Genomic DNA, 22,327 nt, shown 5'->3' with positions numbered 1-22,327 from the left:
GTAATAGTGTCTTGTGACATCATCGGGAGCCGCCAGAGGGGCACTAATGCACGCTGACCGAGCCGCACTGGTATGTGCAATCCGCATATACAGGAGGCATGGGGGAGGGGAGAGATAGGGAGGGGGAGGGGCTCATATAGAGAAGAAGCAGCCCCCTAACACTACAACTGCAAGTCACCATACAGAGTACATAGTCATGTCACTGACTGTCCTCAGAGGAGCTCACAATCTAATCCTACCATAGTCATAGTCTAATGTCCTACCATAGTATTATTATGTATTTATATAGCACTGACATCTTCTGCAGCACATTACAGAGTACATAGTCATGTCACTGACTGTCCTCAGAGGAGCTCACACTCTAATCCTACCATAGCCATAGTCTAATATCCTACCATATTATTATTCTGTATTTATATAGCACTGACATCTCCTGCAGCACATTACAGAGTACATAGTTATGTCACTGACTGTCCTCAGAGGAGCTCACAATCTAATCCTACCATAGTCATAGTCTAATGTCCTACCATAGTATTATTATGTATTTATATAGCACTGACATCTTCTGCAGCACATTACAGAGTACATAGTCATGTCACTGACTGTCCGCAGAGGAGCTCACACTCTAATCCTACCATAGCCATAGTCTAATATCCTACCATATTATTATTCTGTATTTATATAGCACTGGCATCTCCTGCAGCACATTACAGAGTACATAGTCATGTCACTGACTGTCCTCAGAGGAGCTCACAATCTAATCCTACCACAGTCATAGTCTAATGTCCTACCATAGTATTATTATGTATTTATATAGCACTGACATCTTCTGCAGCACATTACAGAGTACATAGTCATGTCACTGACTGTCCTCAGAGGAGCTCACACTCTAATCCTACCATAGTCATAGTCTAATATCCTACCATATTATTATTCTGTATTTATATAGCACTGACATCTCCTGCAGCACATTACAGAGTACATAGTTATGTCACTGACTGTCCTCAGAGGAGCTCACACTCTAATCCTACCATAGTCATAGTCTAATGTCCTACCATAGTATTATTATGTATTTATATAGCACTGACAACTTCTGCAGCACATTACAGAGTACATAGTCATGTCACTGACTGTCCTCAGAGGAGCTCACTCTCTAATCCTACCATAGTCATAGTCTAATGTCCTACCATATTATTATTATGTATTTATATAGCACTGACATCTTCTGCAGCACATTACAGAGTACATAGTCATGTCACTGACTGTCCTCAGAGGAGCTCACAATCTAATCCTACCATAGTCATAGTCTAATGTCCTACCATATTATTATTATGTATTTATATAGCACTGACCTCTTCTGCAGCACATTACAGAGTACATAGTCATGTCACTGACTGTCCTCAGAGGAGCTCACAATCTAATCCTACCATAGTCATAGCCTAATGTCCTACCATATTATTATTATTATTTATTTATATAGCACTGACATCTTCTGCAGCACTGTACAGAGTACATAGTCATGTCACTGACTGTCCTCAGAGGAGCTCACAATCTAAGCCTACCATAGTCATGGTCCAATGTCCTACCATATTATTATTATGTATTTATATAGCACTGACATCTTCTGCAGCACATTACAGAGTACATAGTCATGTCACTGACTGTCCTCAGAGGGGCTCACAGTCTAATCCTACCATAGTCATAGTCTAATGTCCTACCATATTATTATTATGTATTTATACAGCACTGACATCTCCTGCAGCACTTTACAGAGTGCACAGTCATGTTACTGACTGTCCTCAGAGGAGCTCACACTCTAATCCTACCATAGTCATAGTCTAATGTCCTACCATATTATTATTATGTATTTATATAGCACTGACATCTCCTGCAGCACTGTACAGAGTACATAGTCATGTCACTGACTGTCCTCAGAGGAGCTCACAATCTAATCCTACCATAGTCATAGTCTGATGTCCTCCCATATTATATTATGTATTTATATAACACTGACATCTTCTGCAGCACTGTACAGAGTACATAGTCATGTCACTGACTGTCCTCAGAGGAGCTCACACTCTAATCCTACCATAGTCATAGTGTTATGTCCTACCATATTATTATTATGTGTTTATATAGCACTGACATCTCCTGCAGCACTTTACAGAGTACATAGTCAGGTCACTGACTGTCCTCAGAGGAGCTCACAATCTAATCCTACCATAGTCATAGTCTAATGTCCTACCATATTATTATTATGTATTTATATAGCACTGACATCTCCTGCAGCACTGTACAGAGTACATAGTCATGTCACTGACTGTCCTCAGAGGAGCTCACAATCTAATCTTACCATAGTCATAGTGTAATGTCCTGCCATATTATTATTATGTATTTATATACCACTGACATCTCCTGCAGCACATTACAGAGTACATAGTCATGTCACTGACTGTCCTCAGAGGAGCTCACAATCTAATCCTACCATAGTCATAGCCTAATGTCCTACCATATTATTATTATTATTTATTTATATAGCACTGACATCTTCTGCAGCACTGTACAGAGTACATAGTCATGTCACTGACTGTCCTCAGAGGAGCTCACAATCTAATCCTACCATAGTCATGGTCCAATGTCCTACCATATTATTATTATGTATTTATATAGCACTGACATCTTCTGCAGCACATTACAGAGTACATAGTCATGTCACTGACTGTCCTCAGAGGGGCTCACAGTCTAATCCTACCATAGTCATAGTCTAATGTCCTACCATATTATTATTATGTATTTATACAGCACTGACATCTCCTGCAGCACTTTACAGAGTGCACAGTCATGTTACTGACTGTCCTCAGAGGAGCTCACACTCTAATCCTACCATAGTCATAGTCTAATGTCCTACCATATTATTATTATGTATTTATATAGCACTGACATCTCCTGCAGCACTGTACAGAGTACATAGTCATGTCACTGACTGTCCTCAGAGGAGCTCACAATCTAATCCTACCATAGTCATAGTCTGATGTCCTCCCATATTATATTATGTATTTATATAACACTGACATCTTCTGCAGCACTGTACAGAGTACATAGTCATGTCACTGACTGTCCTCAGAGGAGCTCACACTCTAATCCTACCATAGTCATAGTGTTATGTCCTACCATATTATTATTGTGTGTTTATATAGCACTGACATCTCCTGCAGCACTTTACAGAGTACATAGTCAGGTCACTGACTGTCCTCAGAGGAGCTCACAATCTAATCCTACCATAGTCATAGTCTAATGTCCTACCATATTATTATTATGTATTTATATAGCACTGACATCTCCTGCAGCACTGTACAGAGTACATAGTCATGTCACTGACTGTCCTCAGAGGAGCTCACAATCTAATCTTACCATAGTCATAGTGTAATGTCCTGCCATATTATTATTATGTATTTATATACCACTGACATCTCCTGCAGCACATTACAGAGTACATAGTCATGTCACTGACTGTCCTCAGAGGAGCTCACAATCTAATCCTACCATAGTCATAGTCTAATGTCCTACCATATTATTATTATGTATTTATATAGCACTGATATCTTCTGCAGCACATTACAGAGTACATAGTCATGTCACTGACTGTCCTCAGAGGAGCTCACAATCTAATCCTACCATAGTCATAGTCTAATGTCCTACCATATTATTATTATGTATTTACAGTATATAGCACTGACATCTCCTGCAGCACATGTACAGAGTACGTAGTCATGGACTATGCAAGGCGATAGCGCTAACAAGTACACTGCCGGTCTGCCTGTTTATAGTGGAGGAGGATATATGGTACTCTTAGAAATGATATTAGTTTTAGTGAACAGAACAGAAAATAGCTGTATTAGGTCTGGTAATCATACAATCCCGTCATTTATCTGTTATATAGAATCACATAAGGAAACTTGTGCTTTATATCAACATTTCTTACCTCTGCAATGCTTCTCTTCTGCAAAGAAAGAAAGAGAAATATAATTATTATTTTTATGTTGGATCCGTCCAGACAGGTCACATAGCCTAAAAACAATGAACCCTTCGCACTCTTGCATGCAAATAATCAAACAAATGCATTCACAGATTCACTCATCCAGGCACCACTGTGCACAGCAGATCCACTATCGTTAGTGAGTTGACATACAAGCGATTATCAACCTTGGATCCTTTACCATGCCCATTGTTGCATTACCACAAACATTCCGGACAGATGTTTTCCTCAACAAAAAGCAACATTTCTGATGTCTAATAGCTTTAAAGAGACTCTGTATAAAAAAAAGTTCCCCTGGGGGGTACTCACCTCGGGAGGGGGAGGTATCAGGGTCCCAATGATGCTTCCCCTATCCTTGTAGCTGCAGGCAGTCCAGCGCTGGCTCCCCCAAAGTGTCCCGGAATCCTGGCTCGACAAACCTGACAAGCGCTGACAAGCGCTGATTTATTTACCTTCTCGGCTCCAGCGGGGGCGCTGTTGTGGCTCTCTGCACGGAGATGGGCGAAAATACCCGATCTCTGTCAGAGCCGCTCTATTGCGCAGGCACAGGAGACTTGCACCTGCGCAGTAGAGCGGCCCAACAGCGATCGGCTATTTTCGCCTATCTCCGAGCGGAGAGCCGATACTGCACCTGCGCTGCAGCCGGGAAAGTAAATATTTAAATCGCCGCTGTTCTGGGAGGATTTTAACCGCCACCGTGGGACACAGGAAAGGACGGGGGAAGCCTCAATAGGAACCCAGGGGAGATTTTTTCCATTACAGGTTTTCTTTAAAGCGAAAGCAGTCCTGTCCTTCAGATTGGCTTTGAACTTCACATTGTGTAGCCCAACAGGTCACCACACACAATACAATAAAGTGATCCAATTGGCAACTCAATAAAAATTATGGGTTGTACAGAAGAATTGAAAGCTTTTTACTTTTCACTTGTTTGAGAATTTCCCTTGTTTCACTCTTGGAATGTTACCGTCCATCAGAAAAACGGATTGTAATGCTTGAATGGAAAGAAATCTAAATGTATGCTGTGTGACCAACTTAAAGGAGGGATCCAAGATTTTTTTAAAAAACAAGATCCACTTACCTGAGGCTTCCTCCAGCCGTGGCAGCCGTCCTGTGCCCTCGCCGCAGCTCCGGAGGCTCCCGGTCTTCTCCGTTGGTGCAGCCGACCTCGCCAGGTCGGGTTCCGGGTCGGCTTCTTCTGCGCTCCACGGCGAGGGTCACGTGGTCTCTCCGACGTCATCAGGATGGTACCTACCACTACTACTGAGCAGTACCATCCTGATGACGTCGGCCGGACCACGTGACCTGCGCCGTGGAGCGCAGAAGCCGCCATGGAACCCGACCTGGCGAGGTTGGCTGCACCAGTGGAGAAGACCCGGAGCCACTGGAGCTGCGGCCAGGGCACAGGATGACTGCCACTGGCTGGAGGAAGCCCCAGGTAAGCCTGGATGTATCCTTTAACCTCCTGAGCGTTAGGCCGCTAAGGAGGTTTTGCAGCCAAGAGTCCCCCAGTATCATTTTAACTTATTCTATGGCTGTAATAGCTTCAGCTAGCACTAGGCTAGCTAGTAGTGGTGGCCGACATCCCCCCGATTACTGTTGACCCCCCCCCCCCCAATCGCCCGCTAAATACATTACCCCGCCTGGATCCAACGATTGGCGCAAACCTCCTCGGACAGCTCCGCTCTTCTCTATGGGGAGAATCGAACATGACGTCATGACGTTGGCGACCCGATCCTCCCCATAGAGAGGACCGGAGATCAGGGATGGTCGTAGTCAGCCAACTTCGTTACGCTGGAAATACGCTTAGTTCTACGCAATTACGCTTCGCCAAACTACGGCTTCGAAATCAAATATTCGCTTCGTATGCATTTTGTAGATGACGCGTCAAATACGCAATTACGCATAGTGCGAAGCGCAGTGTATGCGGATGCTTATGCCCGCATGCAGAAAATTTTACGCATTAATTCCTCTTTAAATGCTTATACCGGGAACTCTTTTATGCGTACATTTCCCCTTTCCAGTGCGTAAATTTGTAAGCATTCAATCGCACGCGGAAAATTAGACGCAAGTAACGCATCCGTAGTTCACTACGCAATACACATGTTAAATACGCATAGTGGGCGTAAGCTACGCGTAGCGGTACTTCGCTACGCGTAAATTCATAAACGTATTTTTGAAACTTCACCTACAAACTACAATGCGTAGATGCGAACTTCGATGCGTACTTTCTGCTCATCCCTGCCGGAGATGTGCAGGGAGGCTGCGTGATCGCTGGATCCAGGCGGGGTAATGTATTTAGCGGGCGATCGGGGGGATCAACAGTCGGGGGGATGCTGGCCACCACTACTAGCTAGCCTAGTGCTAGCTGAAGCTATTACAGCCATGGAATAAGTTAAAATTATACTGGGGGACTCCTGGGGACAGCTGGCGGTATGCCCGACATGCCCGACACAGTGTCAGACATACCGCTAAGGAGGTTAAGTGGAGGTTTCTAAGTTTTTCAATGAGGAGGTCTCCAGAAACCGGGGACAGAACATGGAGCAGCAGAGAGTACACCAGCAGGAGATGAGACTTACCTGGAGGTTTCTCAGTCCTTCAATGAGGAAGTCTCCAGTAACCGGGGACAGAACATAGAGGAGCAGAGAGCACACCAGCAGGAGATGAGACTTACCTGGAGGTTTCTCAGTCCTTCTATGAGGAAGTCTCCAGTAACCGGGGACAGAACATGGAGCAGCAGAGAGCACACCAGCAGGAGATGACCCATGTTGGAACTGTGGCTCTTCTGTGAGATGAGGGGGTTATTTTATACAATGTTACTGGACAGACTAGTTAATTAGTAACAGACAGGGCCAGATTTACAGCTCAGGAGCCTGTAGGCACATGAGCTCTGGTGCCCTAAACTCCGCCCCTTAACACAGGCCACACCCTTCACACCACAATCCTTATTTTTTTTAAATAAAACCACACACAGGGTAATACATATATTACCAAAGACAAGGAGAGAATACCAACAATGCGCAGATATTACCAGCAACATGTAGAATTTACCAAATATATTCTAATATTACCAGTAACAAGCAGACATTACAAATCACAAGGCCATTATATTAATAAACATTTTGATAAATAGTCTCAAATCATAGGCAGGTAGTAATAAGTAGATTTTAGGGATCGGAAGGTGGTTGTAGGTAATATGGGTGGTCAGTAATGGTCAGGAAGTTTGCAATAGCATTTGATTGGTCCAATTTCAATCTGTTGTTGTAGAAGAGGTCAATGACATTGGGGTACCTGTACAACAGTCTTTCACCAAGCACCGTTAACCTTTTAGGGGCCGCCGCTATGAGATCCTACACCGCAGTTGTGGCTGTTCTAGCCTGATGCAGCGTAGGAACTATGCCGCCCGCCATTACCTCTCCCGACGCGATCGTGCTCAACCGGAGGGGGAGATTAAGCTGTCATGTGACAGCTGACATCTCCCCTCAGTGATCAGCAGCCATCGCGTATGGCTGCTGATCACGTGATCACTATGATCGCCGGCGGATCGTAGTGATCAATTTGACAGATGCGGCGGTAGGGAGGAAAGAAGAGGATCCACTCACCTCCCTGCTGTTCCCATGACGATCGGCGCTCCCCACCGCTCTTGCCGGCATCTCTGCTCATTGTGACGTAAGTCCCAGGTCGCGGCTTGATGACGTCATCACGCCTGTGAAAAGCCCTATATCACGGCTAAAGTCCCACGCGCAAAATGGCACACCCGATGAACCTATAAGGTCGCATTCGGTTTGTTAAGGTCGCACCCAATGCGACCTTATAGGCGCACGGGTGCACTGTTTTCATCACACCGCGATGCGCCGTTTTGCGTGCACCGCGCTGTGCGCAGGACTTTGTGCGCGATGTGAATTTAGTAAACGGTGCTAACCCATTTAGCATCCTAGTTATCACGCCCAAAGTCTTTAGGCATGCTAAATGGGTTAGCACCGTTTACTGAATCAAGCCCATATTATAACTTGCACCTCCACCACAGCTGTACATGCTTCTGCTGGGACTTGTACTCCCACAGGAGCTTGCAGCAGCATTACAGTGGTTCAGGTAGTGTAGATAGTCCACAGGATCAATGCAGTTTTTTTCTAGGACTTGTAGTTCAATGATAAAGGTGATGTGTCATGCTTGGATTTGTAGTTCCACAGCAGCACTGGAAATGTACCTTAAAAGTTATACAGTAGCTTCACCTGAATGGTGCAGATAATGCTGGGAGTTGCAGTGCAAGTCTCTGACATCCTGAAACTGTCCAGCTGTCGGAGCACTACAAGTCCCAGACAGCAAGCATGTCCATGCCCACGTTCCTGGTGTTTAGGTGTCAGAGGGATGCTTGGGAGAAGTGAGGAGGACCTGTCATGGAGGGGGGCTAAAATTCAGCTCAGGGGTAGCAGCTACACATTAAATAAAGTAGCTAGCCTGTCTTCACCTGCAGTGCTAAACCCACGCTTGCGCACATTCACCATTACCATCCTGCACTACATACCCTTGTCAGTAAAGGTGGCCGCACATCAAGCGACTTGGCGGCCGATGGACCATCCGATTCGATTTTTATAATCGAATTACATGAAAATCCGTGCTGCCAAGTGCATGCCCGGCTGACAATGCGACCAATTTTTGGACAAAAATTGGTCGCATTCTGCAAGATGTTGGGCTGACTTGCTCAATTGGGTGCACAGTGGGAACGGCGCACAATTTTGTGACAATTGACGAACGAAACCCCAGCACTGTCCCTACCTAATGTAAAGGTCTCCTCGGTGCCCCGTGCAAGGTATACATTACCTGTCCATGGCCTGCGATTGCCCCTCTGCTGCTCCAGCCACTGTCCATACACGTGCGCCCTTACTAGGAAACCACGCGGGCGCACGTGTATGCAGAGGAGGAACCCCGGCACTGTCCCTCCCTAATATAAATGTCTCCCCAGTGCCCCGTGCAAGGTATACATTACCTGTCCATGGCCTGCGCTTGCCCCTCCGCTGGTCCGGCCGCTGTCCATACACGTGCGCCCTTACTAGGAAACCACGCGGGCGCACGTGTATGCAGAGGAGGAACCCCGGCACTGTCCCTCCCTAATATAAATGTCTCCTCGGTGCCCCGTGCAAGGTATACATTACCTGTCCATGGCCTGCGCTTGTCCCTCCGCTGGTCCAGCCGCTGTCCATACACGTGCGCCCTTACTAGGAAACCACGTGGGGCGCATGTGTATGCAGAGGAGGAACCCTGGAAGCCAGTGGGGGACAAGCAGAGGCCGCCGACAGGTAATGTGTACCTTGCACTGGGGGGACATTTACATTAGGGGAACAGCGTCGGGGAAGCGAGGGGGACAGATGCGGTGTGTCAAGGCAGATTCCGGATCGATTTCAGCATGAAATTGATCCGGAATCAGCCTGTGGTGTATGGGGAGCTGACAGGTCTCTCTCTTATCAGATTTGATTAGAGCGAGACTTGCCTCTAATGCTGGGGATACACGGTACATTTTGTACTGTGTATCGAGCCGCACGATAGATTGCGGCGCATCCCCGCTCGTCCCCGCGCGCGGCCGTATCAATTCCCACTCGTACTTTTGTCCTGCCCGCTGGTATCGAGCGCGGAATCAATCCGGCGGGTCATCGGGCACGTCGGATATTATCAATCGAGCCATCAGCGGCTCGATTGATAATAAAAAACTCATTGGGCCTGATTCACAAAGCGGTGCAAACTTTTTCGCAGCTTTTGTGCTCGCAAAGTGCACTTTGCGCGCGCAAAAGTCCGCGAAAAAGTTTGCACCGCTTTGTGAATCAGGCCCATTGTGTATGCCCAGCATTAGTCCAATCTGCCCAGACATAGCTAGATCACATACATAGCAATCTAATCTACTGGATGACGTTTGCAAGCCTCCCTTGTGGAAACTTTGATGAGATATCCAAAGGCTGATACCACTGACACGCCCTTCCCTCCTCTCCCAGCGAAAGCAAAGCCTCTCCAACTCCCTATCAGTGAGGAATGTAAGCCCCTCTGCCCTCCTCCTCATTTATCCAGGATTCCTGAGTATATCTGCATATGTATGAGAACAAACAATCTCAGGAAACAGAAATTTCTGTCTGGTTTTTGCAGTTTCCGGGATGGAATTGGCTATTCAGGAGTTAGCCAAGGCTGAGTTTAACCACTTGAGGACTACAGTCTTTCTAACCCTTAAGGACCAGGCACTTTTTTTCCACTCAGACCACTGCAGCTTTCACGGTTTATTGCTCGCTCATACAACCTACCACCTAAATGAATTTTGGCTCCTTTTCTTGTCACTAATAAAGCTTTCTTTTGGTGCTATTTGATTGCTCCTGCGATTTTTACTTTTTATTATATTCATCAAAAAAGACATGAATTTTGGCAAAAAAATGATTTTTTAACTTTCTGTGCTGACAATTTTCAAATAAAGTAAAATTTCTGTATACATGCAGCGCGAAAAATGTGGACAAACATGTTTTTGATTAAAAAAAACCCATTCAGTGTATATTTATTGGTTTGGGTAAAAGTTATAGCGTTTACAAACTATGGTGCAAAAAGTGAATTTTCCCATTTTCAAGCATCTCTGACTTTTCTGACCCCCTGTCATGTTTCATGAGGGGCTAGAATTCCAGGATAGTATAAATACCCCCCAAATGACCCCATTTTGGAAAGAAGACATCCCAAAGTATTCACTGAGAGGCATGGTGAGTTCATAGAAGATATTATTTTTTGTCACAAGTAAGCGGAAAATGACACTTTGTGACAAAAAAAAGAAAAAAAAAAGAATCCATTTCTTCTAACTTGCGACAAAAAAAAATGAAATCTGCCACGGACTCACCATGCCCCTCTCTGAATACCTTGAAGTGTCTACTTTCCAAAATGGGGTCATTTGTGGGGTGTGTTTACTGTCCTCGCATTTTGGGGGGTGCTAATTTGTAAGCACCCCTGTAAAGCCTAAAAGTGCTCATTGGACTTTGGGCCCCTTAGCGCAGTTAGGCTGCAAAAAAGTGCCACACATGTGGTATTGCCGTACTCAAGAGAAGTAGTAGAATGTGTTTTGGGGTGTATTTTTACACATTCCCATGCTGGGTGGGAGAAATATCTCTGTAAATGACAATTTTTTCATTTTTTTTACACACAATTGTCCATTTACAGAGTTATTTCTCCCACCCAGCATGGGTATGTGTAAAAATACACCCCAAAACACATTGTACTACTTCTCCCGAGTACGGCGATACCACATGTGTGGCACTTTTTTGCACCCTAACTGCGCTAAAGGGCCTAAAGTCCAATGAGTACCTTTAGGATTTCACAAGTCATTTTGCGGAATTTGATTTTCAGACTACTCCTCACGGTTTAGGGCCCCTAAAATGCCAGGGCAGTATAGGAACCCCACAAATGACCCCATTTTAGAAAGAAGACACCCCAAGGTATTCCGTTAGGAGTATGGTGAGTTCATAGAAGATTTTATTTTTTGTCAAAAGTTGGCGGAAAATTGATTTTTATTGTTTTTTTCACAAAGTGTCATTTTCCACTAACTTGTGACAAAAAATAAAATCTTCTATGAACTCACCATACTCCTAACGGAATACCTTGAGGTGTCTTCTTTCTAAAATGGGGTCATTTGTGGGGTTCCTATACTGCCCTGGCATTTTAGGGGCCCTAAACCGTGAGGAGTAGTCTGGAAATCAAATTCCGCAAAATGACCTGTGAAATCCTAAAGGTACTCATTGGACTTTGGGCCCTTTAGCGCAGTTAGGGTGCAAAAAAGTGCCACACATGTGGTATCGCCGTACTCGGGAGAAGTAGTACAATGTGTTTTGGGGTGTATTTTTACACATACCCATGCTGGGTGGGAGAAATAACTCTGTAAATGGACAATTGTGTGTAAAAAAATCAAAAGATTGTCATTTACAGAGGTATTTCTCCCACCCAGCATGGGTATGTGTAAAAATACACCCCAAAACACATTGTACTACTTCTCCCGAGTATGGCAATACCACATGTGTGGCACTTTTTTGCACCCTAACTGCGCTAAAGGGCCCAAAGTCCAATGAGTACCTTTAGGATTTCACAGGTCATTTTGCGAAATTTGATTTCCAGACTACTCCTCACGGTTTAGGGCCCCTAAAATGCCAGTTCAGTATAGGAACCCCACAAATGACCCCATTTTAGAAAGAAGACACCCCAAGGTATTCCGTTAGGAGTATGGTGAGTTCATAGAAGATTTTATTTTTTGTCACAAGTTAGTGGAAAATGACACTTTGTGAAAAAAACAATAAAAATCAATTTTCCGCTAACTTTTGACAAAAAATAAAATCTTCTATGAACTCACCATACTCCTAACGGAATACCTTTGGGTGTCTTCTTTCTAGAATGGGGTCATTTGTGGGGTTACTATACTGCCCTGGCATTTTAGGGGCCCTAAACCGTGAGGAGTAGTCTTGAAACCAAATGTCGCAAAATGACCTGTGAAATCCTAAAGGTACTCATTGGACTTTGGGCCCCTTAGCGTACTTAGGGTGTAAAAAAGTGCCACACATGTGGTACCGCCGTACTCAGGAGAAGTAGTATAATGTGTTTTGGGGTGTATTTTTACACATACCCATGCTAAGTGGGAGAAATATCTCTGTAAATGACAATTGTTTGATTTGTTTTACACACAATTGACCATTTACATAGAAATTTCTCCCACCCAGCATGGGTATGTGTAAAAATACACCCCAAAACACATTATACTACTTTTCCTGAGTACGGCGGTACCACATGTGTGACACTTTTTTGCAGCCTAGGTGCGCTAAGGGGCCCAACGTCCTATTCACGGGTCATTTTGAGGCATTTGTTTTCTAGACTACTCCTCGCGGTTTAGGGCCCCTAAAATGCCAGGGCAGTATAGGAACCCCACAAGTGACCCCATTTTAGAAAGAAGACACCCCAAGGTATTCCGTTAGGTGTATGGCGAGTTCATAGAAGATTTTATTTTTTGTCACAAGTTAGTGAAAAATGACACTTTGTGAAAAAAAACCAATAAAAAATCAATTTCCGCTAACTTTTGACAAAAAATAAAATCTTCTATGAACTCGTCATACACCTAACAGAATACCTTGGGGTGTCTTTTTTTCTAAAATGGGGTCACTTGTGGGGTTCCTATACCGCCCTGGCATTTTACGGGCCCAAAACCGTGAGTAGTCTGGAAACCAAATGTCTCAAAATGACTGTTCAGGGGTATAAGCAGGGGCGTAGGAATAGACCCTGCAGCCCCTGCAGTTGCAGGGGGGCCCCTAGCAAGTCAGGGGCCCGGAGGAGGAAAGGCTGTCACCACCGGCGTACCTACCGGGGATGCGACTCTCTCAGCCGCAGGGGGGCCCTGCCGCCCGGGGCTGCTCTGGGGCCCGCTCACTGTGCGTGGGGGGAGCGCTGCTCTGGACCCCCCAGCAAGGTGCTCAACTGGCCGCAGCGTCTAATAGACGCTGCGCCAGTTCATTCCCCGTAGCTCCGCTCCAGCAGCCTGCATAGTCTCCGGCAGGCAGAGCAGGGCTACAGCAAGATGGCCGCCGAAGAAGCCCTACACTGGAGACTTTGTGTCTCTAGTACAGGGCTTCGGCAGCCATCTTGCCGTAGCCCTGCACTCTGCCTGTCAGCGCGGGAGATGTGCTGCAAGAGGACTCGGGGAGCTGCGAGCCAGATGCCGGGAGAGGAGAAGACTTCTGTCAGGTAAGTGAATTGGTTTTTTTTCACAGGTGCATTTTTTTTTCTAGTGTCTGCTGCCCACATTGTGATTTTCTGGTCACTGCTGCCCACATTGTGATTTTCAGGTGTCTGCTGCCCACATTATGATTTTCTGGTGACTGCTGCCCACATTATGATTTTCAGGTGTCTGCTGCCCACATTGTGATTTTCAGGTGTCTGCTGCCCACATTATGATTTTCTGGTGACTGCTGCCCACATTATGATTTTCTGGTGTCTGCTGCCCACATTGTGATTTTCAGGTGTCTGCTGCCCACATTGTGATTTTCTGGTGTCTGCTGCCCACATTATGATTTTCTGGTGTCTGCTGCCCACATTACGATTTTCAGGTGTCTGCTGCCCACATTGTGATTTTCTGGTGTCTGCTGCCCACATTACGATTTTCAGGTGTCTGCTGCCCACATTACGATTTTCAGGTGTCTGCTGCCCACATTACGATTTTCAGGTGTCTGCTGCCCACATTACGATTTTCAGGTGTCTGCTGCCCACATTATGATTTTCTGGTGTCTGCTGTCCACATTGCGATTTTCTGGTGTCTGCTGCCCACATTACGATTTTCAGGTGTCTGCTGCCCACATTGCGATTTTCAGGTGTCTGCTGCCCACATTACGATTTTCTGGTCACTGCTGCCCACATTGCGATTTTCTGGTCACTGCTGCCCACATTGCAATTTTCAGGTGTCTGCTGCCCTCATTACGATTTTCAGGTGTCTGCTGCCCACATTACGATTTTCAGGTGTCTGCTGCCCACATTACGATTTTCAGGTGTCTGCTGCCCACATTGCGATTTTCTGGTGTCTGCTGCCCACATTGCGATTTTCTGGTGTCTGCTGCCCACATTACGATTTTCTGGTGTATGCTGCCCACATTAGGATTTTCTGGTGACTGCTGCCCACATTGCGATTTTCTGGTGACTGCTGCCCACATTGCGATTTTCTGGTGTCTGCTGCCCACATTACGATTTTCTGGTGAACACTGCCCACGTTACGATTGTCTGGTGAATGCTGTCCACGTTACGATTTTCTGGTGAACGCTGCCCACATTACGATTTTCTGGCCCACATTACGATTTTCTGGTGAACACTGCCCAAGTTACGATTGTCTGGTGAATGCTGTCCATGTTACAATTTTCTGGTGAACTCTGCCCACATTACGATTTTCTGTCCCACATTACGATATTCTGGTGAACGCTGCTCACATTATGATTGTCTGGTGAATGCTGCCCACGTTACAATTTTCTGGTGACTGCTGCTCACGTTACTATTTTCTGGTGACTGGTGCTGCCCACTTTACAATTAATTTACAGTGAAACGCTGCCCCATTACGATTATTTGGCACCTATGGGGGGGGCCCCATCCAAATATTCGCAGGGGGGCCCAGTGATTTCTAGTTACGCCCCTGGGTATAAGCATCTGCAAATTTTGATGACAGGTGGTCTATGAGGGGGCGAATTTTGTGGAACCGGTCATAAGCAGGGTGGCCTTTTAGATGACAGGTTGTATTGGGCCTGATCTGATGGATAGGAGTGCTAGGGGGGTGACAGGAGGTGATTGATGGGTGTCTCAGGGGGTGGTTAGAGGGGAAAATAGATGCAATCAATGCACTGGGGAGGTGATCGGAAGGGGGTCTGAGGGGGATCTGAGGGTTTGGCCGAGTGATCAGGAGCCCACACGGGGCAAATTAGGGCCTGATCTGATGGGTAGGTGTGCTAGGGGGTGACAGGAGGTGATTGATGGGTGTCTCAAGGTGTGATTAGAGGGGGGAATAGATGCAAGCAATGCACTGGCGAGGTGATCAGGGCTGGGGTCTGAGGGCATTCTGAGGGTGTGGGCGGGTGATTGAGTGCCCTAGGGGCAGATAGGGGTCTAATCTGATAGGTAGCAGTGACAGGGGGTGATTGATGGGTAATTAGTGGGTGTTTAGGGTAGAGAACAGATGTGAACACTGCACTTGGGAGGTGATCGGACGTCGGATCTGCGGGCGATCTATTGGTGTGGGTGGGTGTTCAGTTTGCCCGCAAGGGGCAGGTTAGGGGCTGATTGATGGGTGGCAGTGACAGGGGGTGATTGATGGGTGGCAGTGACAGGGGGTGATTGATGGGTGATTGACAGGTGATTGACAGGTGATCAGTGGGTTATTACAGGGAAGGACAGATGTAAATAATGCCCTGGCGAATTGATAAGGGGGGGTCTGAGGGCAATCTGAGCGTGTAGGCGGGTGATTGGGTGCCCGCAAGGGGCAGATTAGGGTCTGATCTGATGGGTAACAGTGACAGGTGGTGATAGGGGGTGATTGATGGGTGATTGATGGGTAATTAGTGAGTGTTTAGAGGAGAGAATAGATGGAAACACTGCGCTTGGGTGGTGATCTGATGTCGGATCTGCGGGCGATCTATTGGTGTGGGTGGGTGATCAGTTTGCCCGCAAGGGGCAGGTTAGGGGCTGATTGTTGGGTGGCAGTGACAGGGGGTGATTGATGGGTGATAGGTGATTGGCAGGTGATTGACAGGTGATCAGTGGGTTATTACATGGAAGGACAGATGTAATTAATGCACTGGTGAATTGATAAGGGGGGGGGGTCTGAGGGCAATCTGAGCGTGTGGGCGGGTGATTGGGTGCCCGCAAGGGGCAGCTTAGGGTCTGATCTGATAGGTAACAGTGACAGGTGGTGATAGGGGGTGATTGATGGGTGATTGATGGGTAATTAGTGGGTGTTTAGAGAAGATAACAGATGTAAACAATACATTTGGGAGGTAATCTGACGGCGGGTTTGCGGGCGATCTAATGGTGTGGGTGGGAGATCAGATTGCCCGCAAGGGGCAGGTTAGGGGCTGATTGATGGGTGGCAGTGACAGGGGGTGATTGATGGGTGATAGGTGATTGGCAGGTGATTGACAGGTGATCAGTGGGTTATTACAGGGAAGAACAGATGTAATTAATGCACTGGCGAATTGATAAGGGGGGGTCAGAGGGCAATCTGAGCGTGTTGGCGGGTGATTGGGTGCCCGCAAGGGGCAGATTAGGGTCTGATCTGATAGGTAAAAGTGACAGGTGGTGATAGGGGGTGATTGATGGGTGATTGATGGGTAATTAGTGGGTGTTTAGAGGAGAGAATAGATGTAAACAATGGATTTGGGAGGTGATCTGATGTCGGATCTGCGGGCGATCTATTGGTGTGGGTGGGTGATCAGATTGCCCGCAAGGGGCAGGTTAGGGGCTGATTGTTGGGTGGCAGTGACAGGGGGTGATTGATGGGTGATTGATGGGTGATTGATGGGTGATTGACGGGTGATTGACAGGTTATCAGGGAAGATAGATGCATACAGTACACAGGGGGGGGGGGGGGGTCTGGGGGGGGGGGTCTGGGGAGAATCTGAGGGGTGGGGGGGTGATCAGGAGGGGGCAGGGGGCAGGGGGGGATATAAAAAAAAAAATAGCGTTGACAGATAGTGACAGGGAGTGATTGATGGGTTATTAGGGGGGTGATTGGGTGCAAACAGGGGTCTGGGGGGTGGGCAGGGGGGGGTCTGAGGGGTGCTGTGGGCGATCAGTGGGCGGGGGGGGGGGGGGCAGATCAGTGTGTTTGGGTGCAGACTAGGGTGGCTGCAGCCTGCCCTGGTGGTCCCTCGGACACTGGGACCACCAGGGCAGGAGGCAGCCTGTATAATACACTTTGTATACATTACAAAGTGTATTATACACTTTGTATGCGGCGATCGCGGGGTTAACATCCCGCCGGCGCTTCCGTACGGCCGGCGGGATGTTACGGCGGGTGGGCGGAGCCAGTTGCCGGGGGAAGCGCGCGTCATCAATGACGCGATCGCTCCCCCGGCATGCCTAAAGGACGCGCCGCCTGAAGGCGTATTGCGGTCCTTTAGGCTTCCACTTTGCCGCCGCCCATGGGCTGTGGGCGGTCGGCAAGTGGTTAACAGGGCCAGTTCAAGTAACAATTGGGCCCTAGGGCAAAATTAGCCTGGGGGCCCCGAAAAAAACACCCCTGACCAAAAAGCGTCATTAGAGGCCCTTTGTTGCAGCCAAATTTCCCTCCTGGGCCCCTGAGCTGGCTGCTGACCCTCCCCCAATCAACTCACAACTTAACAGACTCTGCAGAGTCCCTGGGGAGCAACAGTTAAGATGGGGAGGGACACCTTGGGGGCCCCTACAGGCTCTGGGGCCCTGGGACAATTGCCCATTTTTTTCCTATGGTAGCTCCGGCCCTGGAGTTTAATTTAAGCCAAACTGAGAGCATAAATCTGTTCCTTGTTCCGTAGGTGACCTTAGTGGCACTGATTTGTTTTATCCATGAAGAATCTCTGGCAGCCAATCGTCAGGAGGAATGGGGAAAGTCTGTTAAAATATTGAAAATATAGTGCTGTCTCCTTTAAGGTATCTGTAAAGATGTGCAACAGAAGACCCCAAGCAGCCTGGGGGGACCCAGAACATCTGTCTGCTGTGCTGAAATGTCCTGAAAGCCTGGCACTGGCAGCAGTGTGATAGTCCCACCCCTGTGCCATTGTTCCGCCCCACCCCCATGCCATATGTGGATTGCTTCCTGGCAGGACATGTGCCTGGGGAGGGGAGCTGTATACAGAGGGGGGTAGCTTTGTGTCCCAGGGCTACAATACATGGTAAGGATGTATGCTTTCGTGTATAACATATGCTGTACTATATGCATAGCTCCAAACATTTTGACATAATAAAGAGGCACACCTTTTGGACACGCCCCTGCCACACCCCAGGTCACACCCCCACTACACCCTAGTTAGGCATACCATAATCCAAAGACATAACAACAAAAGTTGTTTAGGTGATACGGTTACCTTTAATACCTAACTGTACAAGCGTACTTTGCAAGCTTTCGAAACTTTAAGTTTCTTCTTCAGGCATGTTTCAGAGCTGGATCAGAACCAAGCTCTGAAAATGCCTGAAGAAGAAACGTAAAGTTTTCGAAAGCTTGCAAAGGACGATTGTACAGTTACTCATTAAAAACAAAACAGAGGACACCAAGAGCCCAATAGTGCAATATTGTCTGGTAAGCTCAATATATAATGTAAAGTCAAAGGTTCTTATACTCACAAAGGTGGGTTACCATCAGGTAACCACTTGACAGGCAGGTGGGGAGTATTAGTACCTGACCCCACTCAGGTATAAAAGTCGCTCTCTGTAGATAGGAAAATGGGGAAAGAACCCCTCCACCAGGGGTGGACTTAATCGTGCTGTAATATGTACGAACAGAGGCGCCAAGCAGAGTAAAACAATGTTCTAAAAATGATAAAAAGAGGGAAGTCGAGGTGGACTTACCTCCCTCTGGTAGTGGACATATACTCAAATGCAGAGTAAAAAATATACAACTTATTCACAGCTCCATAAAATCGCAACGCGTTTCGCAGTCAACAATCCCGCTTCATCAGGCAGTACAGGAGCATATAAAACTGGTTAAGGTCCATAAAGCGTGTGAGCGCCTCATTAAAGGTAACCGTATCACCTAAACAACTTTTTTTTTTTCCCAACATTCAATTTTTATTGAGAATAAGAGAAACAAAAAATACAAGCAGTACGAGAAAGGAACTTCTAGTCAACAAAGTAGGTTGGTTACAATTGTCAATATGCAAGATTAAATACATTTATAAATGACAAATTACTATAAGAAGAAAAAAAAAAAAGAGAGAGAATGATACGTAGGCAATTTGTTCAATCAAAGAAGCAAACAACTTTAAAAATAACTATTCATTTTTTCTACTACTGAAGAAGACGCCTCCTATTTTCTTGGCCCCTTCGGGCTGGAGGCTCTACAGATTGTTAGACTCTTGGTCTAAACTGAAGTTGTATGTAATCTTATCTTAAAGGGGAACTTCAGCCTAAACAGACATACTGTCATCAAGTTACATTAGTTATGTTCATTAGAATAGATAGGTAACATAATCTCTTACCCACCCTGTTTTAAAAAAACAGGCAAATGTTTGTGATTCATGGGGGCTGCCATCTTTGTTATGGGGGCAGCCATCTTTTTGGTTGAAAGGAGGTGACAAGGAGCAGGAGACACAGTTCCAACTGTCCTGTGTCCTGATTACCCCTCCCAGCTGCACATGCTAGGCTTCAAATGTCAAATTCAAAATGTAAAAAAAAAAAAAATTGCACCAAAACAGCAGAACGAGAACAACAACATCAGAAATCCCATCATGCTTTGCACAACATCAGGGGAAAAAAGCCCTGGCAGTTTTCTTCTGTGCAGCTAAAAATGAAGCTTGTATAAGAGAAACAAAGTTATGATGCCGTAAGACTGTTAAAGAAACACCAGGCCTTTTCAGTGCTGCTGAGTCGATTTTTAGTCCGGAGGTTCACTTTAAATGCCAACTATATAGTAAATTGGTTTAATTGACTTGCTATTTCTTGGTGAGTTAGCTAGAAAACAGGAGTATATCAGCCTAAAGACCTAAAATAGCTGATAACAAATGTAGAACAAAAAAATGAGAAGAAAGTAACTTCTCTAAAATCACGTAGATAATTAAGAAATTATCTAAATTGTCAGTACACAAAAGAAAACAGGTCAGAATTTCTATTACCAAGTTGAGGGTTATCTACTAGGGATTGGTCAGTAAGTTAAATGAAAGGATTGACAATCTCATGGATTTCTTTTGGACAAACTTAAAATTAGGCCAATTATTTATTAATTAATGATTTATGGGACACTATATAACGTACATATATCATATAACCTGTTTGACTTTGCCTTTGAGATGAATTTAAAACAAAATTAATTTATTATTGACCAATCAATATCCCATAAAGCTGAGTTATTGTGAGGAGAACGTTTAGTTAGGATAGCTTTTTCTAAGGAAAGGTTTTGTTGGATTAGGTATTCCAGATGAGTGAATGAGGGAATATCTGGAGATTTCCATTGTGATACAATAAGATGTCTGGCTGCGCAGAGAATGTGGGAGATGGTCCTTCTAAATTGAAAAGGATATTTTTCCAGGTCTATATGTAGTAAGGCTAATTTTGGGTCTAATAGAGATGGAAAGCCTGAGTATTGTTGAATTAATCTGAATATTTGTGCCCAATATGTCTGGATATCTGGACATAACCAGAGGATATGAAATAGGGAGCCATTATGAGAGCAATTTCTCCAGCATAGAGGAGATGCAGTTTGATAAAATGAAGCTAATCTGACTGGAGTAAAGTACCAATCCATGAAAATCTTTTGCCAAGTCTCTTGATGCGTGACACAGTGAGAGAATTTTGAAATGGATTTAATAGCTTTAATGGTTTGATCAAAATTTATAGGGGAATCAAAAGCTAAACTCCAGCGATCTATATATTTATTCAGATTACTAGAGTGATAATCTACCATTTGTTTATACCAAAAAGAGGTAGTTTCTTTAAAGGGAACCAGAGGCCCCAGAAAAAAGATCTTATACATACCTGTGGCTTCCTCCAGCCCCATACGCACGGATCGCTCCCACGCCGCCATCCTCCGCTTCCTGTATCCGGCGGTACCGGGTCCCGTAGTTTCGGCCAGTCGGCGGCAGCACGCGGCCAATTGTTCGCATCACAGGGGCTCCCGGCATACCCTTACGCATGCAGCTGCATACTGCGCAGCCGCACACGTAAGGGTATGGGGGGAGCCCCTGCTCATGCGGACAATTGGCCGCGTCCGCCGGAAGTGACGGGACCCGGTACCGGCGGATCCAGGAAGAGGAGGATGGCGGCGTGGGAGCGATGCAGGCTTATGGGGCTGGAAGAAGCCCCAGGTATGTATAAAATCTTTTTTCTGGGGAACAAGTCCGGCGTCTCTGGTTCCTTTTAATATTAAGTGGGTTGTTTATGAATTTGTTAATATTATTAGGAAGGGTAGGAATCTTCAGAGTGCTATTCTCAATTAAACGATTAATCTGGAAGTATGTAAATTGGTCTTTGGATGTAAGATTATACTTGTTTTGTAATATTGAGAAGGGAATTAGAGAGTTACCATCTATAATTTCATTGAGGAAGTTGATCTTAGCATCTAACCATGGCTTACGAATCATTGACATTGTGGATCAGTGGTTTAAGAGCCTCTGGAGGAATTTTAGGTTCTAATGCCGGGAATACACGATGCGTTTTTGCGTTAGTTTTTGCCGTCGTTTTCGCTTTCAATCCATTCTACTCTCGATTCACTGCTCGATTCCCCTCTCGATTCCTTATCTTTTCTTATCAATTACATTCACTTGAATGAGGAGAATCGAAACGAAAGTAGAATCGACCAGATCCGACAGGTTGGAATTTATCTATCGAACCCATCTATCTAAAATAAAAACTTAACGTGTATTCCCAGCATAAGTCTGATTGTTTAGGTCGTAATTTACTTAAAAAGAAAATCAATGCTAATTGAGTGGCTTGTATAGATGGGTAGTTATATGATCTGATGGGGATGTTGATCAATGGTAAACATTTATGTTGATTCAAGGAGTTGTCTAAGAGCTTATTTTCTAGATATACCCATTGTTTCCTCACTGGGGAGATCCACCATTCCTTAGAAACTTCTAATAT

General features: G+C 45.7%; 2 protein-coding genes across 2 annotated transcripts in view; one reads left to right on the top strand and one right to left on the bottom strand.

Annotated features, from left to right (window-relative positions):
• LOC137532381 (inter-alpha-trypsin inhibitor heavy chain H3-like) overlaps positions 1-6,800 on the bottom strand; it is a 140,365-nt gene extending 133,565 nt beyond the window's left edge. Inside the window, exons 1-2 of the mRNA XM_068252814.1 lie at positions 6,708-6,800; positions 3,983-4,000 (exon numbers count right to left, since the gene is read on the bottom strand). Of these exons, the coding sequence (XP_068108915.1) occupies positions 3,983-4,000; positions 6,708-6,800 (111 nt within the window). The remainder of the gene's footprint in view (positions 1-3,982; positions 4,001-6,707) is intronic.
• LOC137532380 (inter-alpha-trypsin inhibitor heavy chain H3-like) overlaps positions 1-22,327 on the top strand; it is a 241,768-nt gene that overhangs the window by 27,362 nt on the left and 192,079 nt on the right. The window lies entirely within an intron of this gene.

Source organism: Hyperolius riggenbachi, chromosome 9 (assembly GCF_040937935.1).
Source record: "Hyperolius riggenbachi isolate aHypRig1 chromosome 9, aHypRig1.pri, whole genome shotgun sequence".
Classification (NCBI taxonomy): domain Eukaryota; kingdom Metazoa; phylum Chordata; class Amphibia; order Anura; family Hyperoliidae; genus Hyperolius; species Hyperolius riggenbachi.
This window is presented reverse-complemented; position numbering and strand designations above follow the sequence as displayed.